Here is a 27,542-nt window from a genome sequence, read left to right as displayed (position 1 = left end):
GGCAAGTAATACAACTTTGATTTACCGGAGTTGCTCGTGGTACATACGAGCCAGGTGGTGGTGGAAGTGCTTTGAATGAAAAAGAAAAATCCATCTGTAACAATAGGTAATAATATCTTACAAATTACACCCATTGACCTAGCCCAAAACTAAGCAAAGCCTACTCGTCTGCTCGTGACCACGGCCACTGTAATGTTGCCGAAACGTCGAGGTAAATATTACTCGTGTGTGTTAGCGTGATAAGTCCTGTGCGTATTTTGACTATAAGCAAAGCTTGAATGGGAGCTAGACAACGGATAGACATACATGCACAAATAAATATATGCTCAAATACATACAAACATTCGTATTCATCATACAAATGTTTGCCCATCACAGGAATCGAACCCGCAACCGCTAGCTTCGTAGTCTCGGCCACTAACAAATAACAAAGAAAGAGGGAAGAAAACATTTACTCGTGACATTACGTAAGTTCCCAATCCGCACTGGGCCCGCGTGGGAACTATGGCCCAAGCCCTCTTGTTCTGAGAGGAGGCTTGTGCCCAGCAGTGGGACGTATATAGGCTGGGATGATGATTATGAAAACATGGAGAAAGTAAAATTACTTATCACAGTCACGAAATGGTCCCAAATAAGCAGTGGGCGGACGACGAATGCAATTTACGTCAAAATAATGTCGAACAATATACGTAATATGGATATGACTACAATCGGTTTAAACAAGAGAACATAGTTGGATAATTTTATTGTTGTAGTAAATAATCGTATTTTTTTCTATATTACATATTTTCAGTGCATTCCTTTTATAGTTCACTATCCACTTATGTAGGGGAAAATTACCTCTTTACATCTACAGATGTAAGTGGTACGTATTTGTAAAGTGATACTTCACCATTATTAGGAAGATTAGCGCCATCACTCAAATTTCTATACATTTTTACACAAAAATATTAATCGAAGTTTAAAAAAAGTCTTATCCATCTTATGCTTTCGTCACCATATTGCATCCATCGTCCGCCCTTTACAAGTAAGCAATATTTTTAATTAATTAAATAAAATATACATTACATCTTGGTATGGTTCGTCGCCAGGTGCAGGCATTGGATTGCTATTCATCACAGGGGGAGCCCCCATCGGAACGTGCTGGCTCGGTCCCCTTACTGAACCACCAGTATAAGGAATGGCCTCTTGGGGTGATGGCATTTGACGATTTTTGCCCATTTGAGGAGCGGCTCCGGGTTGAGGAAACGGCATTGGACCATTTCCACCCATTTGAGGAGGAGCTCCCCGTTGAGCAAACGGCATTGGACCATTTCCACCCATTTGAGGAGGAACTCCCCGTTGAGCAAACGGCATTGGACCATTTCCACCCATTTGAGGAGGAGCTCCCGTTGAGCAAACGGCATTGGACCATTTCCACCCATTTGAGGAGGAGCTCCCCGTTGAGCAAACGGCATTGGACCATTTCCACCCATTTGAGGAGGAGCTCCAGGTCGAAATGATGGCGTTGGGCCATTTCCGCTCATCCCAGGCATGGCCCCCTACAGAAAAAAGAGTATTTGGTTATTCCTCATCATCAGCTGGAAGACGTCAACTGCTAAACAAATTCGTTAATTGTGGCGTTCTAAGGGGGAGGCCCTTAGGACTCCACAATGAACGACAACTTGCTACTTGCAACTTGCAACTACCATTTGCCCGCAACTCTCACGGTGGCGTCAGTCCATCTAGTTGGAGAGGGTACACTACATAAATCCGAAAAATGAAATTCCGAAAGTCGGAATCACGAACTTCAAAATACCGATTTTTATAATTCCGAATGTTTTCAAACTCCTTATATAACTATTCCGATTCTTTATAAATCCGATTGTTATAAATCCGAAAATTAAAAATACAATGTTTATAATGACGATTTTCAAAATTCCGAATTTTAGTAAACCGAACAATAAGAACGACTCAATAATAATCCAAAATGTCAAAAATACAAATTCCGATTACTAAAATACCGATTTTCAAAATTCCGAATATCGTTACACCGATCAATAATAAATCCCGACTTATTTTAAACTATGTAGGTTAGATTGGCCTGAAACAGTATTTACTGTTATTGATTTTCTGAGATGTGACACAAGGTCGACGGAGCTCCGCTTCGCGGAGCTCCTATTCCGCGCAGTTATGGCACTTCGCGCCTTGTCGCAATTCTAACCTAACCTAAGTATGCAGGTCAATTTATCTAAATTGATTGATATTAATTCGAGATTCGAAATCAAGATTCCGTTTATTAAAGCCACGAAGTTTATTTTGCCGAATGTCATATTATTTCCGAATTAGCGATGTTATTTCAGAAAATTGATAATCGGAATACTGTATTTCGGACCAATAACATTTCGTGCTTTTCATTCTTCGGAGTTTTAAAAATCGGATATTAAAAAAATCGTTATTTTGAAATTCGGAAAAATAAATTTCGTGTTTTTAAGTAAACGAAATTATGTGCCTTAGGAATTGTGAAAATCGGCGTTTTAAAAACGGAATTAGCAAATTCGGAATAAAATATTTCGGAGTATTTGGGTGTTCCCAGTTGGAGATCTGCCACTGCTTCTTCTTTCGGTGCGTGGTCACCACGCCACTTGAAGTCTTTTCTTTCTTTCTATTTGTAAGTCTGTTTGTTTTGTTTGTTACCTCATCACGTCTGAACCGCGGCACTGATTTAGATGAAATTTGGTATACAAATAGTTTGAATCCCGGGGAAGGACATAGGATAGTTTTAATTCCGCAAAATTGCAGTTCTCGCGGGATAGCGATGAACCAGCTCTACGCAGACGAAGTCGCGGACAACAGCTATAATATTATTGGGGTGGCTGGCTCAGTGGCGTATCCATATTTTTACTTGATATCCCGCGGACTGTAACCAAAAGTAGCGATCACCGGTGTTTGCACACCCAAGAGTAATGAACCGTACATTTTTAGGCGAAAAACCGGCCAAGAGGCGTGTCGGACACGCCCGAAATAGCCATTACGAAAAAAATAAGTAATATTTTTCTAAGGATTTCGTATTTTATACGGAATCTTCCATAGTTTAGGTATATTTTATACCTTAGGCTGCTATTTACTCTTAAACTACTAATAATTCTCAATCAAACTTAGCCGTTATAGTTTTCCTTGAAAGTTTGATATACATACTACCTTCCATCCTGAATTATTTCAAATTTTTCCACCCACCGGTTTAGATTTTAGAGGGGGGGAGAATTACAGCGTTCTAGCATTGATAGTCCCTGAGCAAAGCTGCGGACGGACAGACAGACAGACAGACCGACATGGCGAAACTATAAGGGTTCCGTTTTTGCCATTTTGGCTCCGGAACCCTAAAAAGTAATTATGCATCTTGTCTTTCTGCACTTTGAATGCACGCAGGTAGGTAAGGTGAAAATCCGAGTGCATCATCATCATCATGTCAGCCGAAAGACCTCCCCCAAGGCTCTCCACTCAGACCGGTCTTGTGCTTTCCGCACACCGCGATCCCGCGATCTTAACCAGGTCGTCGCTCCATCTTGTTGGAGGCCTACCGACAGCTCGTCTCCCGGTCCGCGGACCTATTCGAGATACTCGGGGATATTCGAGAAACTTATTGCTAGTGACATGAAATTAAACGAGCGCTCGTACCTTTACCATGTACAGTGGAACCATCAAAATAAATTCCATTGTCCAGGAATGCGATGTCACTATGTCTTTTTCTACGACAAGGGTCCACAGTGGGTCACAGTTGGTTCGAGTGTACAATGAGGCGTCTATGAAATTCGTAACTCACCGCCGCGTGACCTATATATCTTTAACATGGTTAAAATGATAATTTTGTATGATTTTTTGGGGCCCTGACAGCGTTCAACCGGCATTTCCCTTGCGTTACCAAAATCGACAAATACCTAATATGTCTGTTAACCACCTCTCATCCCAGCCTATATACGTCCCACTGCTGGGCACAGGCCTCCTCTCAGAACAAGAGGGCTTGGGCCATAGTTCCCACGCGGGCCCAGTGCGGATTGGGAACTTCACACACACCATTGAATTGCTTCGCATTCATAATTCATAAGTGCTTGTTAGCCTAAAATTGAATAAAGATATTTTGACTGACTTTAGACTTACGTATTAGTTAATAATTGAAAGAAAGGAAGAAAGAGGGAGAGATGAGAGATAGAGAGAGAGAATAAATTATTTGCAAAAACTCAGCACAACAGGAATAATACGTTACAAATTAAAACAAGAACCTTACACAATGTTAAATCTCATACAGTATTTTTTGTTATCCTTAGATTTTTGTAACACACGGAAACGGTGGTAGAAACGTTTCAAAGCCCCGCCCAAAGACATGTTTAACTTATGTTTAAAGTGGTCCGATGGATGACCATTAATAAACAGTAAAAAAGTTAGAAAACCCCCGACATTGTCCCTTCAAAGTTCAATATCACAAAAACGGCTGAACCGATTTTGAACCATCGCTAGAAAACCTGGTTTCAAACAAAAAAACCGCATTCAAATCGGTTCACCTGTTTAAGAGCTACGGTGTCACAGACAGACACAAATAGCGGTCAAACTAATGACACCCCTCTTTTTGCGTCGGGGGTTAAAAATGAAACTACTATACAGAGCTATAGCCTTTATTTAAATAGTTTTACCGGAGTTAACCCTTCAGAGCGAGGCCCAAATTTTGGGTCTTCATAATCCATCTGTGGCAAGGGCTGAAAAAAAGTTAAGTACAGCCAACGAGTTTGATTACTAGGCCACTACAGGACCGTGTCATAATAAAATTAGACATTCGACATTTTTTTTTAAGTATAGACAAATCAATTATTTTCTGCGAGTATCATAAGGTTCCATGGTGGCCCAGAAATCAAAAACAAGCATCTTATCAAAATAAATCAAAGTAGCAAATAACAATCCCTTCTTTGTTTTTTAAGGTTCCATAGCCAAAATGGCTTAAAATGGAGAAATTTATACTTTCATTCATGTGCGCCCGTTTATTTTTATGTCACAGGCGTTTTACTTTTACTCCGCCTGCTCGTTTGCCCCCTATACCATAAAAAAAAAAAAAAAAAAAAAAAACGGTAGTATTTTTTAAGATAATGATATAAATAATAGTTACGAAGCTTCTCCTTCCCGTCAACTCAAATTTACAGCTTTTTCCCGTGCTTTATAATAATCTAAGGACAATGTCGACGAACTAAAATCAATTACGATTCTGCGACCCCACATCACACGATGGTGGCTGAAATTTTAGCTGACGGAGATACATTAGTCGATTTCCGTAACAAACCCCCTAGAACCCTAAAGACTCTCGAGGCTTAACGACTCAAAGGCCGCAAAGTTTCTTGCATCCATACGCACAAAATAAGCCAATTTAATTCTCAATTATAGTCGAGTCTTTAAGACTCTGGAGTCTTAAGGGTTCGAGTCTTTAAGCCTCGAAATAGCGTTATCCACAACTCTAGCTTCAGAGCACTGGAACCCGCGGCCCCCGGCGGGGGTTTTGAGGGAGAACTGGCGAAGATTGTTCGACGTGCTCCGTGACCACGACTGCTCTGTCAAGAGTATCCGACAAAGAAGAAGAGAGAGCTCCAGAGCATCACCCATACATACAGATTTTTTCCCATTGAATCCTCTTCTTCTAAGTCACTCAATTCTTGACAGAGTACTAGTGCTCTTCAATTAAGGATCATTAGTGAACCTTCATGACAACTTTCTTGGGAAAATAGTGTGGTTGTCTCCCCTTGAATTCCACACCGCAGTGATGGGTTCCGTAGTTGACAATAGAGAGCGTTGCCCATTTTCACAGCAGGCCCCTTAGGGATTTCGAACGCAGTATGCCGTGGTGGCCTAGTGGTTTGACCTATCGCCTCTCAAGCAGAGGGTCGTGGGTTCAAACCCCGGCTCGCACCTCTGAGTTTTTCGAAATTCATGTGCGGAATTACATTTGAAATTTACCACGAGCTGTGCGGTGAAGGAAAACATCGTGAGGAAACCTGCACAAACCTGCGAAGCAATTCAATGGTGCGTGTGAAGTTCCCAATCCGCACTGGGCCCGCGTGGGAACTATGGCCCAAGCCCTCTTGTTCTGAGAGGAGGCCTGTGCCCAGCAGTGGGACGTATATAGGCTGGGATGATGATGATGAAATCACAGGCACTGGCACATTTAAACAGTCAAATATATTTACCGGTAATACGCCAGGTCTTTGCGCTGTTTCTTCAAACGGAGTACCAATTCCAGTGTAAGGCGATTCCATGTATTCCACGGGACCCATTTGGGGATAGTCTGCTTGTGGGGGTGCTGGCATTGGACCATTGTTAGGTGGCGGTGGTCTCTGAGGCATAGCTCCTTGGTTAAGGAATCCCATCGGACTATTGTAACCCGTTTGAGGATAAACCCCTTGTGGATATCCTGGTCCTGACAAAGGTGCCCCATCTTCTGTAGGCAGGGGATAACCTCGTTGTCGGAGCGCTGACTTTGGGCCTCTACCGCTTGTCTGTGGAAACTCCCTTTGATAGGTCCTCGGACCATTACCAATTCGAGGAATAGTATCATCCCCGAAAAATGGCACTGATCCAGCATCACTCTCATGATCATAAAAGGAATTTTCCCAGTTTGGCAGAGATCTTTTGTGACGTGCGTGAGGTCCAATGCCATCGTCAGAAGGTGCAACAAAAGTCTGAAAAAAAAAATATAACCTCATGAAAAAAATAAAGGTAGGGTAATTGATTCATTGATGTCCTCTATGTCGGGTGCGACAAAGGCAAACCTTTAGACTTGTTTATCATGTGCCCGAATATGGCTGGCAAAGCCAAACATTGTTATATAGGTTTGACCACTATCATTATATATGGGATATGGGTGTAGCCTGTAATATGAGCAAAAAATTAAAACAGATCGTCCTCGTCAAACTGAACAACATTAAAATTGAAAATACAAACTGAAATAAAGATGCACAGAAAAAACAGAAAAATAAGACCATCACTGGGAATCGAACCCAGGTCCTCGGTAATCCGTACCGCGTGCTATACCGCTACACCACTGATGGTCAACGGTACCGACACGAATTTCCCCTATGCACCTCATATCTCAGCTTGTTTGTTTCTTACTTAGTCACTTAGCAGTGACGCTAGCGACATCTATGCCGTAGCCCTCATCGAGAAACTTTAAAATAAAAAACTACTTTTATTCTTTTTTTTTTACTTTTTGTAAAAATTTGGAATTGAAATAAAAAATACAAAAAGATTCCAAAAACCAATCTTAATTTGATTGCTTAGTAACGATATCTCTTGTCCGGGTGAGCGGTTAGTTCCAATGGAGTGCCGAAAAAAAAAGTTTCTCGATGAGGGCTACGGCATAGATGTCGCTAGCGTCACTGCTTAAGTGACTAAGTAAGAAACAAACAAGCTGAGATATGAGGTGCATAGGGGAATTCGTGTCGGTACCGTTGACCATCAGTGGTGTAGCGGTATAGCACGCGGTACGGATTACCGAGGACCTGGGTTCGATTCCAGTGATGGTCTTATTTTTCTGTTTTTCTGTGCATCTTTATTTCAGTTTGTATTTTCAATTTAGGTTTTACGGGATGACCGTAAAGTTAAAATTTGGAATTGAAATAAAAAATACAAAAAGATTCCAAAAAACCAATCTGAACAACATTAGTTCAGCGACTTTTTAAAATAATGGAATCTTTGAATTTTCCGTTTTTCATACAAATTAAATACTGCTATCAATGTACGCCATCCTAGCACACAACTGACGTCGCCTGTCACGCTACAAATATCAAACATTTTGCTTTACATTGCTTCTACGAATAAACTTAAAAGTGTAATGAAAATTAAAAAACTAATTATTTTTAAAAGTCGCTGAACTAATGTTGTTCAGTTCCTTATCACGGCTGCGAAGCCGTCCATGTGTGTATCGGCGAACATGCCAGATGCGCTGCACCTTCGCCCCAGCCCCATCGACACCCGCAGGGCTACTACGAAACTCAAAGTTCGTGTCGTGCGAGGCTGACATCAAAAATAATGACAAATTAAGACACGCGGTATATTACATTACGACAGTCAAAAGTTATGTGATAGGCATCCGATTCAAAGGCAAATGACTATTAATTGTTGTAATATTCTTACATTGCCTTCAAATTCCTCTGGAAGCGGTTGATTATGTGGAGAAGGGATCCTGTTGAATTGCGCTTCCTGAAAACGATCACATACAACCTTTTACCTTGCCACTCCAAGTGGTAACGAAATAACAAGGTAAAAATGTATAGTTCATTAGTAAAGGGCATAACATTAGCAGTAAGGGCATACAGCCGTGGTGGCCTAGTGGTTTGACCTATCGCCTCTCAAGCAGAGGGTCGTGGGTTCAAACCCCGGCTCGCACCTCTGAGTTTTTCGAAATTCATGTGCGGAATTACATTTGAAATTTACCACGAGCTTTGCGGTGAAGGAAAACATCGTGAGGAAACCTGCACGGACCTGCGAAGCAATTCAATGGTGCGTGTGAAGTTCCCAATCCGCACTGGGCCCGCGTGAGAACTACGGCCCAAGCCCTCTTGTTCTGAGAGGAGGCCTGTGCCCAGCAGTGGGACGTATATAGGCTGGGATGATGATGATGAAAGGGCATAAATATCTATACAGCTATTAGCTTCAAATACAGGTTACACGGCTATTCCACATGGAGAGAAAGTATCTTAGGGCCTACGCTAGCTAGCGCTGGTGCACTTCGCGGGTGCACGCCGGCGCGGGCGCTGGTGCAGGTAGGTATGTACAATCCGTCGCACGCGACGCGCGCAGTTATCGCTGCTCATACTATTTTTCAATAGGCGTCCACCCACTTCGTGCAAACCACGTCAGCTAACTTAAGATCCTTAAATATTGTAGACAGAAAAAAATACTGAAAAAAGACTTCATTTTAATTTCGAAAATAATTTAAACTGTATTCAAAGATTTTTGAATAATCTTCTGTCTGAACCGAGAAACTATCTAACCAAATGGTAACAAAGAACTCAAATAATTCTGTCAACTATCAGGTAAACTTAAATTGTATTTCTTACCCTCATTTTATTTCTAGCCATGTTCATTACATCAGCAACAGGAATCTGTACAAAAAAATTACAAATATCATCAACCAAAATCAAGTGGTCGTCACTACATCTAACAGACGAGGATGTTCTTAATTCGCCACCTTATTTTAAAGATTCATCTTTGTTATAGGCATTCGGGTGTGTGATATTACTTATAGGTTAGCAACGCATCTGCAATACCCCTGGTGTTGCAGGTCTCTATGGGCGGTGGTGATCTCTTACCATCAGGAGACCCACTTGCTCGTTTGCCTTCCAGTCAAATCATCATCATCATCATCATCCCAGCCTATATACGTCCCACTGCAGGGCACAGGCCTCCTCTCGTAATAAAAAAAAAATACAATCGAACCATTTGATTCCTGACCTACCGTAGAACGTTCTCACAGTAAGTGTCATAATAAATTCCCTTGTCAAGCAATGCGATGTCACTATGACTTTATCTACGAAAATCTTCCACAGTGGGTCACGAATTCACGATTAAATTTGTTCGAGTATGCACGTTAGTTTTTAAGCGGAGTAACTTTATTACAGTTATGTAATTTTCTTACTTTTGGTCCAGCTTTTTTGCCACCTGTTTCCTGAAAATAACGAAAACTTATAAGGAGAGAAACCCAGCTGTTCGCTTTCACTTATTTATTCTTAAAAAAGGATTGTAATAGTCATAAACTGGGTATCATTGTGATTAGATCAGTGGTGGGCAAACTTTCTTGATGGGGGGCCAAAAAGTGAAAGATATTTTAGAGGAGGGCCAGAATTAAACTAAAAATTATTTTGTTTTGATTTTTTTTTTGCTGGTCTAGCTGACTCCTTTACCCGTGCATCTATTACTTATTATATCTAGGGCGGTCAAAAAATATTATTTATCGCGGACCATATGGGTATTATTCATTTCGGAGGTACGTCGGCGGGCCGGAGTTGGCCCGCGGGCCGTACTTTGCCCATCACTGGATTAGATGGTGGGGCACCCATGCAAAGGTCTTTTTTAGGGAACTTGGGCGGCGTTTGCAAGAGCGTGGTTTGGACTCTCCCTCCGGGTCGATTCTGGTGCCAAAGCCATCGCTGTTCATCGGAGCAACGCGGCCAGAGTGAAGTTGTACCTTAGCGCCGGGAACATTAATTGAATTGCAAAGGCAAGTGTACATAATTCAAGTGTTTGTTTTTTGCCAAAACAATGCCAAACTAAACTTGGCTTAGTTCTCTTTTACTTGTCGAAAAACCCTAAAAAAATGTTTCAAAAAAGGTAAATAATTATCAGTTGCAGCCCACCTGGTTAGGAAACACGGGTTCTTCTTGCTTTATAGCTTCTTCGGGCCAATACATACTCATCTAAAATAACATTAATTACATACTGCAATTAAACTGTAGAACTATTAAATCTTAAATGATAAATGTGCCTCATTATCATCTCACCCTATTTACGTCCCAATGCTAGGCCCAGTGTTAATTTGTTTATGTGTGGAATTTCACACACACCATTGAATTGCTTTGGTTTTGTGCAGGTTTCCTCGCGATGTTTTTCTTTACAGCAAAGCTCCTGGTTTTCAAACGCAATTTCGCACATAAATCTCGAAAAACTCAGAGATGCGAGCCCGAGTTTGAACCCACGATCCTCGATTTGAAAGGCCGGAGATCAAATCACTAGCCCGCCACGGCTGTCATGGTGTATGTATCTATCCAAATTATGATGACAATTATTATTATTAATAGTACGAACACTGTCAAAAGTATTTTTTAAATGAAAAAAAATATCGGGCGCTGCGGACGGGATTCGAACCCGCATCTCTTGGCTATACCTACGCGCCGAGTTAGGTACCAAATGCACCACGTAATCTCATTCCAAGTTATCGGTAAGTACCTTTACGAATATCGAGCGATAACACTATAGAGCATGAAAATATTTGAAACTCTAGTCATCACGAAAGAAATGCATTTTATTCACTACACACGACACAGCCATATTATTCAGTAACTAAGATAGTAATATGTCATTGCGGTTATCAATCGGACACTGGCTCAGCCACGGCTCAGCATAATGCTGAGACGTCATCCATCATTTTATTATCAGCAATCAGTAAAATATTAACACACAGTAACATACCCCTGGGCTGGGGCTTCCTTTTTTCCATGATTTAACATTATTCTGAAACACAAACAGTAAAAGATAAGTACGAGTATTATTTCTTTAACACCACAAATCAGTATGGCAAGAATACAGAAATAAAAAAGATACTCAACGAACTAAAGTATACTCGTAAACTTTGCTCACCCGCGACCTAGACTAACTATTAATTCACGGGTGAGCAAAGTAATTATTTATAGTTCATTGATTAGACCTGACCTCCGTAAAATAACGTCTGATTCAAGAAATTAAATTGTCAATTGAGTCATAGTTGTCTGGAAACAATGCTGACTGAAGTTGATCCCACAATTTCACTGTATGCCGTGCTGTATGTAAGTGCCGAAGGAAACGCACAGTGATTGACCGCCATTCATCGAGATGTTGACGATAATTTTTGTTAAAAATTATGAGCAAACTTTTCTTGCCAAGTTTCTTATGAAAAAATGACTTTCTGCCAAGTTTCTTGCGGCGCATTCTTCTTGGCAATGATGGTCTTTCCGAAAGCGCTGGTAGTTTAAAAAAATGACGTGTAAAAGTGCCCATTGCGGCCTATTTACTGAATAAATCATTTGAATTTGAATTTTTTGAATTTTTGCTGACTCTACTAGCATTACCATCCAAACTACATTTCCCTACCAAATTTCAAGTCGATGCCATTACCCTTGAGCACTTCCGTCCTGCGGAGACGATCCTGGCCGGACTAACAGGATGTCACAACCAGAGGCCGTATTACCTAAGGTTTCTGACACTCGCGATAGCAATCAAATGACAGTTTTTCGCATACAAAAACTGTCATTTGATTGCGATCGCGAGCGGCATAAACGTTAGGCAATAAGGCCTCTGATAATAATCAGAATCAATACAATAGTATTGTCAACAGATTTAGATAAGCATGCCAAATTTAAGTCAATCCGACCACTGGAAGTGCGTCAAATTTAACTTAAAGCTTTTAAAACTTTTAAAAGCTTGTAAACAGACACAGTCTCCTCGCCTCGGGTGTTAGTGCCAAGTCTAATTTCCTCAGCCTTCCCCTGAACGCTGTTTTTTTGTGGACATAATTGTTCGTTTTATACTTTACCTGAAATGGTTGTAAAACCGGATCTGTCCTCATTGCCTGAAAAAAAGTTTTTTGTTAAAAAATCCTTTTTAATACAAGCTTTTTTTGCTGGCTGTACTTTTTGTGCATTGTCATTCTACATTTCCGTATCAAATTTCAAGTCAATCAGACCACTGGAAGTGGATCAAATTCAACTTGCAAGATTTGACCCGCACATACATAGATACATACATCTTTATATCTAATAACACCTTTAAACGAGCAATTCTTGTATACCTATATATAAATATATATACATATTGTGGTATATATATTTCGGAGATCTCGGAAACGGCTCCAACGATTTCGATGAAATTTGGTATGTATATTGTATTCCAATCCAATTTATGACAAGCGTAAACAAATACGCCATTATCCCGACCATAGACATTTAGTGATGTGAAAACATAGAACCTATTGCAAAATAATTAATCTGTTCTGTAAATCGATTATTTATTAATTGAAGAGATCAACGTATTTTTGTCTATTTTATTATTTACAATACTTGATTTAATTCCAAAGACTGTTTATTCAATTATAAAAGCAGTAACTATTTTTTAATTTCACGGAAAGTAAATAAAAATCGCTTATTCATCCGCGCATTAATCGATTTTTAAAATGTCAAATTTTCCACCATCTCTACGCTAGTCTATGCTACTACAGATTACACATGTTTCAATCAAAAAATAACGTCAGATTTGACGAAGATTTTTCAAATGAAAAATAAATATTAAAATCAAGTGAATTTTGGTGAAAAAAGTGATTAGACATCTAGTTAAACGACACGAATTATAGATAATTGTGTTATTGATTCGATCTACTGGGTGGTTTATACAAGAATTTTGATGAAATCGGTTTGTTTACACTTTTAATAAATAGGATAGTCATAACGTATAGGGGTTTACTTCCGGGGATGATAAATCGATCTAGCTTAGTCTTATCTCTAGGAAAACTCTTATTATCGAGTTTTAGCCCGAGCAAAGCTCGGTCGCCCAGGTACTTAAACATTATACATTGCAAGTTAGATAAAAGCTTTAAAAAAAAGTTTGGCTTTTTCCAAGATTAATAGTAAGGCAGGGGTATCAACCATTGTAAAAAATTCAAACTAGTTCAATTCACAATCAAATTAGTTCAAAAGTTGTCGTTTATCAATTAGGTTTATTATTTAGGTATTGAAGTCAAAACTGAAAGACTATAGGTATAATAAAGGCCAAAATTATAAGAAACACAAATCAAACCTCTTTCTGTACATTTCCTTCTTTAAGGTCTTTTAGCCATTTCTGAAAAATAGAAAATAAAAAAATATGACTGTTACAAATGAGAAAGTTCAAGTCAGTTAATTTTTTTTTCTACTCTTGTACTCTTATCTTTGATTTACTTAATCACAAACAGTAATATAAGAACATACATACTTAACAAGATTCTGGAAAAGTCTATTAATTGTCTATTCCCCATCACAGCACTGTATCGTAATGTTGCTAAAACGATACTGCAACCACTTACTTTTTTTTAATTCGTTCCTTCGGACAGGCTAAGGTGCAGCTGGTGACTTACTTATTTCATAATAATAGTTTTTATGCATAACAAAAACTTTCCGTATACAAGGTGTTAATTAAATAACTGAAAACCTCACACACCCCAAAATATTTTTTCATTTTAAGTCTCTTGATTGCATTTATTTTGAATACCTTCATTATTTTAAAAGATATTTGTTTGTTTTGCTGTCAAGTAATTCTACTTGTTGTTGTTTCTTTAAAAAAATATGACTCTGTCCATCGGAGGACAATTTTGCCAGTGTCTAGTAGTTTTTGCCATTGTACGGTAAAAAAAATCTAGAAAACGAAATATGAGAGGTAATGGTGGATGAACGATGACAGAGCGAATCGTAATTCTACTTAATTTCTAACTCTACACTCATAATTTTTATTTGTCAGTTGCGCTTGACGTTTTTAGAAGAAAATCACACATTGACAGCAAAACGGCCAGTAAGTATTAAATTATCGAAATAGTATTTAACCTCGCTAAAATATTTATTTGGCACCTGTTGCAGTCGTAACTTTTAGACTGGGCACAGTAAAAAAGGGATTTAAAAACACAAACACAGCCTAATTTAGAACATAGTCTGAATCGATTCTACTCTCGTTTCTCAGCAAACTACTTTCTGGTTTTCAGATATTTAATTAACACCTTGTATAATTCATGGCTGCCAGCATAAATGAAAAAAAAATGTTTTAATTATCGCTTTACAATTACAATGCTTGTCGTTGGTCCCACACTACGCAAAGCCAGTCACCTTGCTTCACAGGCATGTTCCACCTTGACAGTGTTGCATCAGAGGTGAGCCTTTGAGGGCGAGCCCTGAGGGCTTCACTAGCTGACGCGGTTTGCAAGGAGGGGGTGGCCGCCTATTGAAACATAGTATGAGAAGCGCTTCCTGTGCGCGTCGCGTGCGACGGATTGTACCTGCAGGGCTACTACGAAACTCGAAAATCGAAGTTCGTGTCGTACCGTCCCGCTGACGCTAATATTATTTGATACGAGAGCGAGAGGGACGGTACGACACGAAATTTGATTTTGGAATTTCGTAGTAGCCCTACTGGTTGCCTAACGAAAATATTTACTCCACGCCACTGTTTTTAGCTCCACAACCGCAATTGACTTTTGATACTACATAACTATTACGGTTAACATCATCATCGTCATCATCATCAGATATCAGCCGTAGGACGTCCACTATTAAACATAGGCCTCCCCCATAAACCTCCAGTTGCTTCGGTTGGAAGCGGTCTGCATACACCGTGAACCCGCGGCTTTAACCAGGTCATCTCGTTGGTGGACGTCCGATTATTTTTAATCGGTGATCAGGTTTTTTTTCTAATTTAGTAATCATTTTTAAAAATAAGTTATACTTACTTAATACAGGCATTTATGTCAAATCTTGGAAATTGATTTTAACTCCCTTCCACTGATCGGATTGAATTGAAAATTGGTATACATACATAATTAGATTGGATATCAATTTTAGTACAGTCAACAAAAAGTACAGTGAGCAAAAAGTTTGATTTAAAAATTATTAAGTACCTAAGTGATAATTTTTCAATTCGTTAGAAAATTAATGATAAATAGTAAAAAATAACAGAAAAATTCTTACACTCAAGTCTTTCACGTCATCTTCAAACTGAAAAAAAAATAGTTTGTTTGTGTGTATTAAAGAAATGTATAGTAATAAAGAAATTTATTAAAAAAACAGCTGTTAATAAACAAATTATTAAAAAAACAGCTAAGTGCAAATTAAATAGTAATAAGGCCCCGTTCCCTTTAGAAAAAAAGAAAGAAATCATTTATCCGTGACAAAGTACGAAATGACAAAAATAAATTAAAATTTAAAAAGTGGTAGGTATGTCACGAAATGGACCCAAATCAGCAAAATTGCCGATTTTGCTAACGGCGCTGTTCTTCTTTTACCCGTGCTTTAGCTGTGGAGGCTTAAAAACAAAGAAGCGTAGGTATTATTTTTGGGAACATACCTATATACTCTTTATACTCACATTTACATGCTTTTTGCCTCTATTTTTAATCTGAAAACAAATTGTCACTTAATTGTGTACCAGATTAGAGCCAACGATCGCCCCTAAAAACCCCATAACTAAATAGATTTGAAAGATTCACTTTTCTCCCTATGTACTTATTGATGTATTTGGCTGTTTTTTAACCCCCGACGCAAAAAGAGGGTGTTATAAATTTGACCGCTATGTTTGTCTGTCTGTCAATTATCACAATCGCTACAGCCGTTTTTGAGATATTGAACTCGGGGGTTTTCCAATTTTTTGTTGGTTAGGTTAGGTTCGAAGACGATACAATTGCGTGACTCTGAACCTTTCTAGGCCTCTAGGGGTCTTGTACTTTAGATGTTCTAGAGAATTAAGACGACTCACCGCTATCGCTTCGGCTATTTCTTCAAAATCTTCCCACTGAAAAAAAGTTTACATTTTACACACTTGTCGATGCCTGTTGGTAATATAGAGTTAATTATAAAAATTACCTTCTTCATCTTTGTCAAAGTTGTGTCCTAAAAACAAATAACTAATTTAATGAATAAACAGAACATTACAGGTCAGTATCTGACACATAAAATATCAGGAACTTAACAGAGAATAGAGTTGAGCCGTGGTGGCCTAGTGGTTTGACCTAAGGCCTCTCAAATAGAAGATTTCAAATACATACCTCTGAACTTTTATGTGCAAAATTACATTTCAAAATTAGCACGAACTTTACCGCAAAGGAAAACAACGTGATGAAACCTGGGAAGCAATTCAATAGTGAAGTTCCCAAATATAGGTTGACATGATGATGAAGATGAAAAGAGTAGTCGGCATGTCCAGAGGATGACTCCTCGGGACATGCCGACTACTCTTTTCATCCCTGACGGGCAAATTAGGTCAAGATGAGAAAAATTTGACAGGCATATGCCCATCGGTGGCAAAAGTTCTTAAACTTACTAAATCGGATAAATCAGGCTCTTCTTCCTTATTTAATGTTCTGTAGGCATTTTTCTGAAACAAACAATCATTTTCTGTGCGCTCATTGAAATGGCGTTAAAGGCGGAGTCGATAAGTATTCATGTCGAAGTGTTTTTGGTGTCGATAACACTAAAAAAACAGCCAAGAGCGTGAAGAACACACATTTTTCTAAGGATTTCGTATTGTGTACGGAATCTACCAAGTTTAGGTATGTTTTATACCTAAGGCTGCTATTTACTTTTTCAAATTTTTCCACCCAACAGCTTTGATTTTAAAGGGGGGGACGCTCGATTTAAATAAAAATTTGCACTTTCAAGTTGAATATTTCGCAAATCACTGAATAGTAAAATCGTCTCAGCAACCCCCCCCTGGTGAGCCTTGGGGGAGGCCTATGTCCAGCAGTGGACGTCTTTCGGCTGATATGATGTGATGTGAACCCCCCCAATGGTTTTAAAAGACCTATCCAACGATACCCCACACTATAGGGTTAGTCGAGAAAAAAAACACCCCCACTTTAAGTCTATGGGAGGTACACTAAAAAAATTTTTTATTTTATTTTACCACTGTGTCCGCGTGACTGATATGTACCTATATTCATGCCAAATTACAGCTTTCTAGTACTAACGGTCTCTGAGCTTAGCCGCGGACAAACAGACAGACTGACAGACATGGCGAAACTATAAGGGTCTCTAGTTGACTACGGAACCCTAAAAAGTTGAATTTTATTGATGTGTCTAATGTGTAATGTCATGCCAAGGTCAATCGTCATGTTTGCGAATATGTATCTATTTAAAGAAAGAAAGAAAGAAAGGTTTATTTTGGCTCCATAAGTACCACCTAAAACTAAGACTAGAAGTAGCACTAAAACTATGTTACTTGGTTATGTTATTTACAATTTGATCTTGAACAATGACTATGAACTTTTATTATTTAAAGCTTATAGCACAGAATAAGTAATAGTAGTCAATTTGGCCAAATAGTTATCAATGAACTGACTGAACCATCAGTTGAATTTAACAGAAATCAGGAAAAACAGGGTGTAACTGTATAGGTGATCGAAACATACAGGAATAACCCTCTGTTGATGGAACATTCGACATTATTCGACATTCGCAGTCATCCCTAATAATAGAAGCCATACAGTGCGTCACTCCCCCACCCCCTGGGAGATTGTATATAAATTTAATTTGTCAAGTTTTACCACAGATATCGCCGTGGTGGCCTAGTGGTTTGACCTATCGCCTCTCAAGCAGAGGGTAAACCCCGGCTCGCACCTCTGAGTTTTTCGAAATTCATGTGCGGAATTACATTTGAAATTTACCACGAGCTATGCGGTGAAGGAAAACATCGTATGCACAAACCTGCGAAGCAATTCAATGGTGCGTGTGAAGTTCCCAATCCGCACTGTGAGTGGGAACTATGACCCAAGCCCTCTTGTTCTGAGCCTGTGCCCAGCAGTACGTATATAGGCTGGGATGATGACCACAGATATAGATTACATATAATCTATGTCTATCATGTAATCGATATCTGTGAGTTTTACCATAGCTGGGGAATAAACAAAGGCCTCCACATGCGCAGGATTTGCGAACGCATTAGGGCTGTTCACCACAATTGATTGATTCAGGCTTTACTTTGCGAAGGCATCAATGAATAGTCTTTTACCTTACTCTGATGCATGACAGCTACGACACATAATATGTTTACGCAGGAAATTCTCCCTCTACCTCCACGTAAAATAACATAAGTATATCACACATACTCTTATTACGAATGTGATAAATATTGACAAATATAGAACACCGCTTAACAGCACTAACTCGAAAATGCAGGTATACTCGTGTCTGTACATATTATAGAAAATATTATAATATGCATGTAGATAAAATGATGTATGCGACTGTACATAATTAGGCATTATGTATCAGTCACATAAATAACTATTATTTGTGAACATAGGTCACTACAGTGCTTTCATTGTAGCATGGTGCAGGTGACACTTGGTGCGCGTTTCGTTTTACTCAAAAATAGTTTCTGCGGTATAAATATAATGGAAGTATATTTCAGTTGTAGCCTGAATATGACTGGCGTAAGATATTTGAACATAAAGAACTATGTTATACGAAATTAATTTTAGCTATCAGATTATTATAATTAATTAATTAAATTCAAAGCACAATCAAGTGAAGAAATGTAATATTCATGTAACGTAACACCAGAGCCTCGTTTAGTGATGGGACCTAATTGATCTTGAGTTATATCGGTACTTATTAATTGGTAAGTACCTAACGAATATTCTTGCAAACTCCGTTGAGCCGTTGGCAAATAATATTCCAACCTAGAATTTCACTAATATTCTCATCAAAATTAGCGTAATAATCGGATTAATTATGACATTAATTATGATTAGGATTTTAAATAATTAGTTTTATCGACTCAATTTTGACACTGATTCTCTAGTCTTGTGATATTGACAGCTGTCACCCGCACCATGCTACATTGAAAGTACTGTAGTGTTACAGGTGTTACATTTTGGGGTGGTATCGCTGTGCTTCGCCATAACCAAATAACTGGCACTGAGGCATGCAGCATGCTATACAAATTAAACTAATGAACATATAACTAAGTAACTATATATTGCATTAACATTGAAAAAGGAAGAAAAAATAAGGACTTGTTACGGCTAAAAACTCCCGTAGAAAGCCATGCAATGCTCTGTTGAATTCGATTGCACGTCAATGCAAGTTTGGCCAACGAAAAGAACATGCAGGAAAAAAACTTTTATTAAAAAAGTTTTTTTTTACTGAAGTTCATTTTATCAGAGACTTATTTATCTACTTTTTATTGTGGTTACACTTCGACCATCCGAATAGACACTTAGAAAAGCTGTATTATACCCCCACTCTTTTGGGTGGGGGTTTAATAAATAAGCGTCATTTACGGGTCACAGGTAACGCGTCACGTGTCATGATCAGAGCTCATGAAAGGAACCACGGGTGGGAACCATTTCTCATTTTTAGGGTTGCTTGGGCAGAAATCTGAATAGACTTGATTGTGTGGAATCTAGCCGCGGTAGCCTAGTAGTTTAACCTATAGCCTCTCAAACAGAGGATCGTGGGTTCAAATCCGGACTCGCACCTTTGTTTTTGAAACTCATATGCGAAATTTAGTACGAACTTTACGGTGAAGGATAACATCGTGAGGAAACATGCGCAAACCTGCTGAAGAGATGGGTCCGTCCTATTCTAATACTGGACACGGCACGAACTTCACAACATTAATTATAATACATTACAGGAACAGGTAGTAACTTCACAGTCATTGTTAATGGTTAAATATTACTATACGTATTCATATAACTTGACAATAATTAAATTAAAACTTTGTACATAAAACTATCCTAAACAAAAAATAATAAAAAATAAACCTAAATCTAAAACAAATGACTGAGGCTTCAACTATTGAATTCAATTTTGACTAAGTACTTAGTTACTTTTATCTTTCATCTTTTGATCAACGCTTGAAAACCGTCGTTTATGTGGATGATTGTGTCCTTTGAGTTATTTATTCCAACCAAGGTACAAGAACCCGTCGCCTCCAAAAATATACTTACGGAGTTATTTAACACACGAGAAGTTTGTTCTGCGAAAATGACAAAGACGGATGTGCTTGCAAACTTATGGGCTCTTGGTAACCCACCAAGTTATGGGCTCTGTTTGACGCATAGTTTATATTTCCTTGTATTTTCATTAGGTTTACAAGATCTTGAAGGCAGCAGGTAGAGGGAAGTAGTCTTACACGTGTGAGTGGGATAGCAAGTTTGCTTTTGATTGAAATAGTTTTTTAATCTATTCTATGCATGACGCCGGTGGTAGATTTTTTTATGACATTCATAAGTGCTTGTTATAGCCTAAATTGAATAAAGATATTTTGACTTTGACTTTGACTTTGACCTATTATGGGCTCTGTCTGACATAGCTGGCTAGGCTGATTTTACTTTTTAATACTTTCCTCCTATTCATAGTACCTATCTATGATTTATGTAATTATCTGCCATAGCGGAGCGTGCAAAAATATCTGACACGTCCTTCCGACCCTAGAAATAGAGTCGTATCAGATATTTATGCACGCATGTTTTATTGGTGCTGGCGACTGTACCTTTGTAAACTCTTTATCGTATAAAAGAAAAGCAACATAGTGCAATTGATAATCTTTGGGTTACATTTACGCACGCGACTTGTCCTTTTAAGGGATCTCTACCAATCAACCTTTGAGTGGATGAAAGGAGCAATCAGGTCTCTCTCGCTCTTTCTCATTGAATCAATCAACTACCAAAGTAGATGATACCGTTAATTAATAACTCCAAGACACAACTCTAATAAAAAATCTGCCAAGTGCGAATCGTACTCACGCACCGAGGGTTCTGTACAAATTTGTAACTAAGTAAGCGGAGCAGCAGCGCAGGCTGAGACAGCATAACGCCGCAAATATACAGGTCTCACTAAAGACTACATATTTGCGGCTTTTGCTGTTGAAACTTTGGGTCCATGGAGTTCGGACGCTCACAAACTTTTTGGACAAATAAAAAAAATATTCTGGCTGGTGCATTTCTCGCCCAACGTATTGGAATCACGATCCAGCGCGGAAATGCAGCCAGCCTTATGGGCACTCTTACCCAGGGACAAGACTTGGGGGAATTGTATATATAGTTAATTTATTTTTAGGTTAGTTTTGTGTAACTTCAATTGTACCTTTTTAAACATTTTATTGTTTTCTCCAATTATTAGATACCCTTATATGTTAAAAAAAATGCCAATAGAAGTATCTATGAATATGCAGTGTTTGCAGAGCCCTTCTCCTAAGAAAGAGACCTTTTAAAAAAATCCGGGTAAAGCTCTGGCGGGTCGTTAGTTGAAAAATAATGTAAAGACATTCCATGTATGTATAACTTTTACATAATTTAATGGAATTCGCGCCCATCGTCTGTATTTCCGGATAAATACATATAACCTAGGGCTCCTCAAGGTTAGAGTGAATAGGCTGTTACTGAACCAGTGAGATACACCTTTGGTCTCATCTGCACTTTGCATCTGGTGACATAGGGGACAATCACGGGTCAGTTATAAGTAAAAAAAATTACTTACATTCCTATTCCTATTGATATTGTAATCAGACATCATTTGCATTGAGGGTGCCTGAAATCAGAACAAAACATTATAATTTAAAACTTTATTTTTTAAAGAAAGAAAGAAAGACAGAAACATTTATTCGTGACAACATGGTAAGAATGGATAAGAATAAAAAAATGGTTATTGTCACGAAATGATCCCAAATCAGCAATCTACCGGTCTTGGGAACGGCGCTGGACTTCCTTTGGGACCAAGTTTTAATTGTAATACATACTTTATTATTTACTAGCTGTTGCCTGCGTCTTTGTCAACATATACACAACATTGTGTATATTGTATTTACTATTTTCATGTGTTTTACTGTATTTTTTATTTTATTTTATTTGTGTTAATTTTGCTGTATATGTGTGTCTTCTGTGTTAGTGAATAAATGTCTTCTTTCTTTCTTTCTTTCTTTGTCTACCAATAGTTCGTTTATCGTGCGCTCATGGAAATCAGTTTTCCCGGGAAAAACTATCCGATAACCTTCTAGTAGAAGAACAAAAGTCATCGATATAGCCAAGCGAATTAGCTCGTTGTAATGGCAAAGGGCAGGCCATATAGCACGGAGAACAGATGGCCGTTGGAACCGAAAAGTTCTCGAATAGAGACCGCGAATTAGGAAACGCAGCGTAGGACGTATACCAGCGAGATGGAAGAATGAATTGGTTAAATGGTTGGGATGACGGTGAATGCAGTCCGCTTCCAACTGAAGCAACTGGTGGTCTATGGGGGAGGCTTATGTCCTACGTTATGTGTGAAGCTTTCAATCCGCGCTGGGCCCGCGTGAGAACTATGGCCCAAGACCATATACTCAGGCCTGTGCCCAGCAAAGTTCTGGAATGATGATGATAATGATCGCATGCAATGTATGAGACACAAACCCGCGGGGCGCTCGTAGTCGCGGCCGTTTCGACCCTCATTAAACGGGTCCAAACTCCTACGGATTAGGTTTCATACTCGTGAGGTCTAAAATTACACCAAAACTAGCTCCCTTATTTGCGCGTGTTTCCAAGTCATTAAGTTAATAGTATGCCTACTTAAAATTAAGTGTCTTTTGTTTAATGAAGGTTCTGGGATAGGCTAGGTGACGCTAGTACCGTGAGATCCGTTTGACAACTTTGACATTTATGTTACGTTTCATCATCACCAGCCGGAAGACGTCCACTGCTGAACAAAGGCCTCCCCCTTAGAACGCCACAATGAACGACAACTCGCCACTTGCATCCACCGGTTGCCCCGCAATTCTCACGATGTTGTTAGTCCACCTAGTGGGAGGCCTGCCAACGTTTCGTCTTCTTCGCGGTCGCCACTCAAGAACTTTTCTCCCCCAACGGTTATCTGTCCTTCGAGCGATGTGGGCCGCCCATTACTTCAACTTGCATATTTTTACAGCTATGTCGGCGACTTTAGTTCTTCGGCGAACATCGTCAGTGTTACGTTTGTGATTGAGTAAATACCGTGGTGGTCTAGTGGTTTATCCTATGCTCTCTCAAGCAGTAGATCATCGGTTTAAATTCAGGCCTTTTGAGTATTCGAAAGGCCTGCGCACAATAGTGGGGTAATTTTAGAATAATCCACATTATATGATACGATATACACCCCTTGGTGACATGATATGTGTTGACTGTTTGATATCTCCGAGCACATGCTCCCACATTGGCTGTTATAAATGTTATTGTAATGTTATAAAACATTTGTTTTATATCATTGTATAACAAATTGTAGCAAATGTATGTATTATTATCACATTATATAAATTTTAAAATGTATACAACAAATTTCAAATGCAATATTTATAATCCAATTTTTCGCTGCTTTTGGACCTTACGGGAATAAAATTGTAAATTGCATGCTTAGTATTAATTATATACCTAGTAAATATTTCCGCATGAATATAACTAATTAGTTGTAAGACACAAGTGTATCAAGAATTCAAGAGTATTCTAACTGCCAACAAACTGCTACGCTGCTACTTTGTAATAATTTAAATGTGTCATTATGAAATAAACGATTAATAATAATAATAATATATGGTGTTATATATATAACATTTTTATACCAATGTGGGAGCGTTAAAACATTTAACAAGTTGTAACATAAGTTATACAGTTTAAGACAATTTTTATTGTGTTTTATAACGTTATAAAACATTTGTCACATAACAGCCAATGTGGGAGCATCATTAACAAACAAACAGACATCAAATTGATCCTATAACAATTCCTTTTTTTCCGCTTGATGTGCGGAACCGTAAAAAATACACGTTAAAGAGCGACCTATTTGCAGAATAAATATTGAAATTTTGAAGCAAAACCATAGGGCATAAGTTAGTTAATTAACTTCATCAATTCAACAAGGTTCAGACCAAAGGTTCGGACCCTAAAGTTTGCGCATGAAATAATAAATGACTTGGCCATATGTTACGAGTTCAGCTACATACTTAACTTACGAGTAACTTAACTAACTACTAGGTATTACAAATTACTGTATTACTTTGGTAGTCATCACCATCAGCCATAGGACGTCTATTGTTGGACAAAGGGGTCTCCCATAGACCTCTAGATACTTCGGTTGGAAGCGGGGGTGCGTCCCACGAGATATAACTACAAAATATCTAATTTCATTTTAATAACGTTCACAAGATATAATGAACGTTAGCTATAACAACAAAAAGTATAATTTTTTAACGTATAACGCTTAAATTATATAACGTTATTTTGATATAACTTCAATTTGTATAAAATTTATATGGACTAATTTCTTTTAACATAACATACATTAGGTATATCAATGACGCTTGTTCCTTGGCAAATGGGACGGCTGCTTATTTGGGACGCCACATGTGTGGACACATTGGCACCGTCTCATCTTGCTAAGCGATCATTGAAGGCTGGTGCGGCGGCTGCAACGGCCGAAACAGCAAAATGCCGTAAATATGAGAATCTGGCAAACAATTTCGTATTTGCGGCTTTTGCGGTTGACACGCTTGGTCCCGAAGCAAAAACACTATTTAATTTTTTTTTAAAGAAGCTTGCCCGTTCCACTGGCGAACATAGGGCTGGCTCTTTCCTCGGTCAAGGTATTGGCATTGCCATACAACGAGGAAACGCAGCCAGCCTTATGGGCACCCTGCCCAATAACAACGACTTGGGTGATATTCGTAAATATAGAATTTTAGGATTAGAGTAAGTTAGTTTTAGTTCTATTTTTATTTATTTCTGTTAATTATTTTATATTATTTGTTTGTTTATAAATAAATAAAATTATATCAAAATAATTGAAATGCAAATAAATCACTCATATTATATAATACCTAAAATATGTGTAAATGTTAAATTATGTGGCGGCGAGCGAGCGAAGCGAGCGATCAAGACGAAACTGTACAGAAGCGACTTGGATAATTTAGGTTTTTTTTCTGTAACAGAGTGGAAAAAGTTAAAGAACTTTACGGCAAGCCCCAACGGCCATCTGTGCTCAGTGCTACGAGCAGTGGCGGATTTATGTTTTTTAGGAGTGTAGGCCACTTTATAATAATAATTTTCTCGTTGAATGCCGCCCCTAGGCCGCTGCCGCCCCTAGGCCGCTGCCGGCCCTAGGCCGCGGCCAATACGGCCTATTGACAAATCCAGGACTGGCTACGAGTACATAGCCTGCCCATTGCCACTTCAACGAGCTAATCCGCTACGCTATGTCGATGAGCCTCATTCTTTTACATATCTCTCTCACTCGACTCGTCTAACTAGCATGCAACCTCGCTCTGAGCACAATAAAAACCGGCCAAGGGCGAGTCGGACTCGCACACGAAAGGTTCCGCACCATCATCAACATCAACATTTGCTGTAAAAAACGGCCTAAAAAGCAAGTTTGCTTTAGTTTTATTTGTAATTACATTTAAATTTAAAGCTTTTGAAAGTGATACAAATCTTTCTGAATTCAATCCGCACTAACCGTTTGTTTATTAGCAACGTATATAGGCTGGGATTATGATATTTTAACTTAGTTATTTATTTTTAAAGTGATTATACAACTTAAGATTCTGTAAATATTTCAAGCGCCTACCAGTTGCCGTTATTAATATCAAGCAAAAAAATGGCAAAACAATCACATTTGCTGTTTGGGGCCCCCCTTAAATATTTATTTTATTCTGTTTTTAGAATTTTGTTGCTATAGCGGCCACAGTGATCTGTGAAAATTTCAAGTATATAACTATTACGACTTAAGAGATAGAGCCCTGTGACGGGCGGACGGACGGACAGATAGACAGCGGAGTCTCAGTAATAGGGTTTCGTTGGCACCCTTTGGGTACGGAACCCTAAAAACGAATTTAAAAACACAGACACAACCTGCTTTAAAACATGGCTTATTTGATTCTACTATCGATTCTCAGCAAACTACTTTCTGGTTTTCATTTTCAGTTATTTAATTAACGCCATGTAGGTATAATCTAATCATTTATTTAAAAAATTACCTTTTGATACGTCATTCCGGGTCCAGGATTCTCCGGAGGTTCTATAAGATCCATATTAAACATATGCCCTCGACATAACTTTATAACATATAGCAAGCAGACGACTTTCATCACCGACCTCATCGTAACACAGTGGGACGTATGGTCTCGTAAAGCCAGTATAACACTGCAGAACCCTTCCACATTAAAACCGAGATCAGGGATAACCAATTGTCTTACAAATTTGGCATTATGTTATTGTGATAAAGTTCTATGGTGTTACTGGCCGTATTGATGCTGTACCTAATTGTGTTATCTGAAGATAATTGGTAATTTACGAGAAGATAAGGCAGTAATGAAATGATGGAATCATTTCGCGTTCGATGGTTTGTTTTTGGCGAAATTGTTGGTGTTTCGTTATGCTGGGTTAACACTACTTTAGATTTCGTAACTTTTTGCTTGTAGTTTAATTTTTTGTCAGAGAAATATAAAATATTACGAGTCGAGAGACTAAGCTTTGCTTGGAGTTTTTTTTTTCTTCTTGTTATCTTGTTTTGGAGAAGATAATACATCTTACTAATATTATAAATGTGAAAGTGTGTGAGTGAGTGAGTGAGTATGTTTGTTACTTCTTCACGCTGAAACCGATATTCCTACGGGATAGGGATAAAATCTCAAAATAGCAACCGCTGGGTTTAGAGTCATGACATTTGGCATGGGTGTTTTAATTTAACGTCAATAAAAACCACGATGTAATTTTAGGGAATTCCCACGAGAATTTAATAAAATCCCGGAATTTCAATTCAACTGCTGTATCTAATTATTTACGCGTGCGAAGCCGCGGGTAATCGCTAGTATTTAAATAAGCTTTAAAACTAAAACGGAAACTGGATAAATATATGAATAAAAACTAAAATAAAAAAACAATAAATTTAAAAAATCAAAACCCAACGAAATTTGGACAACGAAAGTTCAAGAAGTTTCTCGATGAGGGCTACGGTATAGATGTCGCTAGCGTCACTGCTTAAGTGGCTAAATAAGAAACAAACAAGCTGAGATATGTGGTGCATAGGGGAAATTCGTGT

At 38.5% G+C, this 27,542-nt stretch overlaps 1 protein-coding gene across 2 annotated transcripts; it reads right to left on the bottom strand.

The window, feature by feature from the left end:
- Window positions 1-25: 25 nt before the first annotated feature.
- On the bottom strand, window positions 26-26,683 carry LOC141444147 (uncharacterized). 2 transcript variants are annotated; one of them, XM_074109589.1, is made up of 17 exons: window positions 26,479-26,683; window positions 21,984-22,034; window positions 16,819-16,872; window positions 16,362-16,388; window positions 16,255-16,290; window positions 15,868-15,897; window positions 15,471-15,497; window positions 13,558-13,599; window positions 12,302-12,337; window positions 11,203-11,244; window positions 10,371-10,430; window positions 9,653-9,682; window positions 9,075-9,119; window positions 8,149-8,214; window positions 6,204-6,695; window positions 1,069-1,541; window positions 26-94 (listed from the first exon to the last, which is right to left on the bottom strand). In XM_074109589.1, the coding sequence occupies exons 1-16, from the start codon at window positions 26,599-26,601 to the stop codon at window positions 1,158-1,160; spliced, it is 1,545 nt and encodes a 514-aa protein (XP_073965690.1). In that variant the 5' UTR covers window positions 26,602-26,683; the 3' UTR covers window positions 26-94; window positions 1,069-1,157. The 2 variants fall into 2 exon arrangements, with proteins under 2 accessions (XP_073965690.1, XP_073965691.1); XM_074109590.1 differs by lacking the exons at window positions 26-94; window positions 1,069-1,541 and adding an exon at window positions 4,636-4,730 and having other exon boundaries at window positions 26,479-26,674.
- Between the last annotated feature and the right edge of the window lie 859 nt (window positions 26,684-27,542).

Source organism: Choristoneura fumiferana, chromosome 29 (genome assembly GCF_025370935.1).
Source record: "Choristoneura fumiferana chromosome 29, NRCan_CFum_1, whole genome shotgun sequence".
In the NCBI taxonomy this organism is placed as follows: Eukaryota; Metazoa; Arthropoda; class Insecta; order Lepidoptera; family Tortricidae; genus Choristoneura; species Choristoneura fumiferana.
This window is presented reverse-complemented; position numbering and strand designations above follow the sequence as displayed.

Bases quoted from the DNA above. Each gene is read 5' to 3' on its own strand.
- LOC141444147 (XM_074109589.1), bottom strand. From the start codon at position 26,601: ATGAGGTCGGTGATGAAAGTCGTCTGCTTGCTATATGTTATAAAGTTA. The intron at 22,035-26,478 runs GTAATTTTTTAA...TTCTGATTTCAG, and splicing joins CCGGAATGACGTATCAAAAG to GCACCCTCAATGCAAATGAT. The intron at 15,898-16,254 runs GTGAGTCGTCTT...ATTTGTTTTCAG, and splicing joins AAATAGCCGAAGCGATAGCG to ATTAAAAATAGAGGCAAAAA.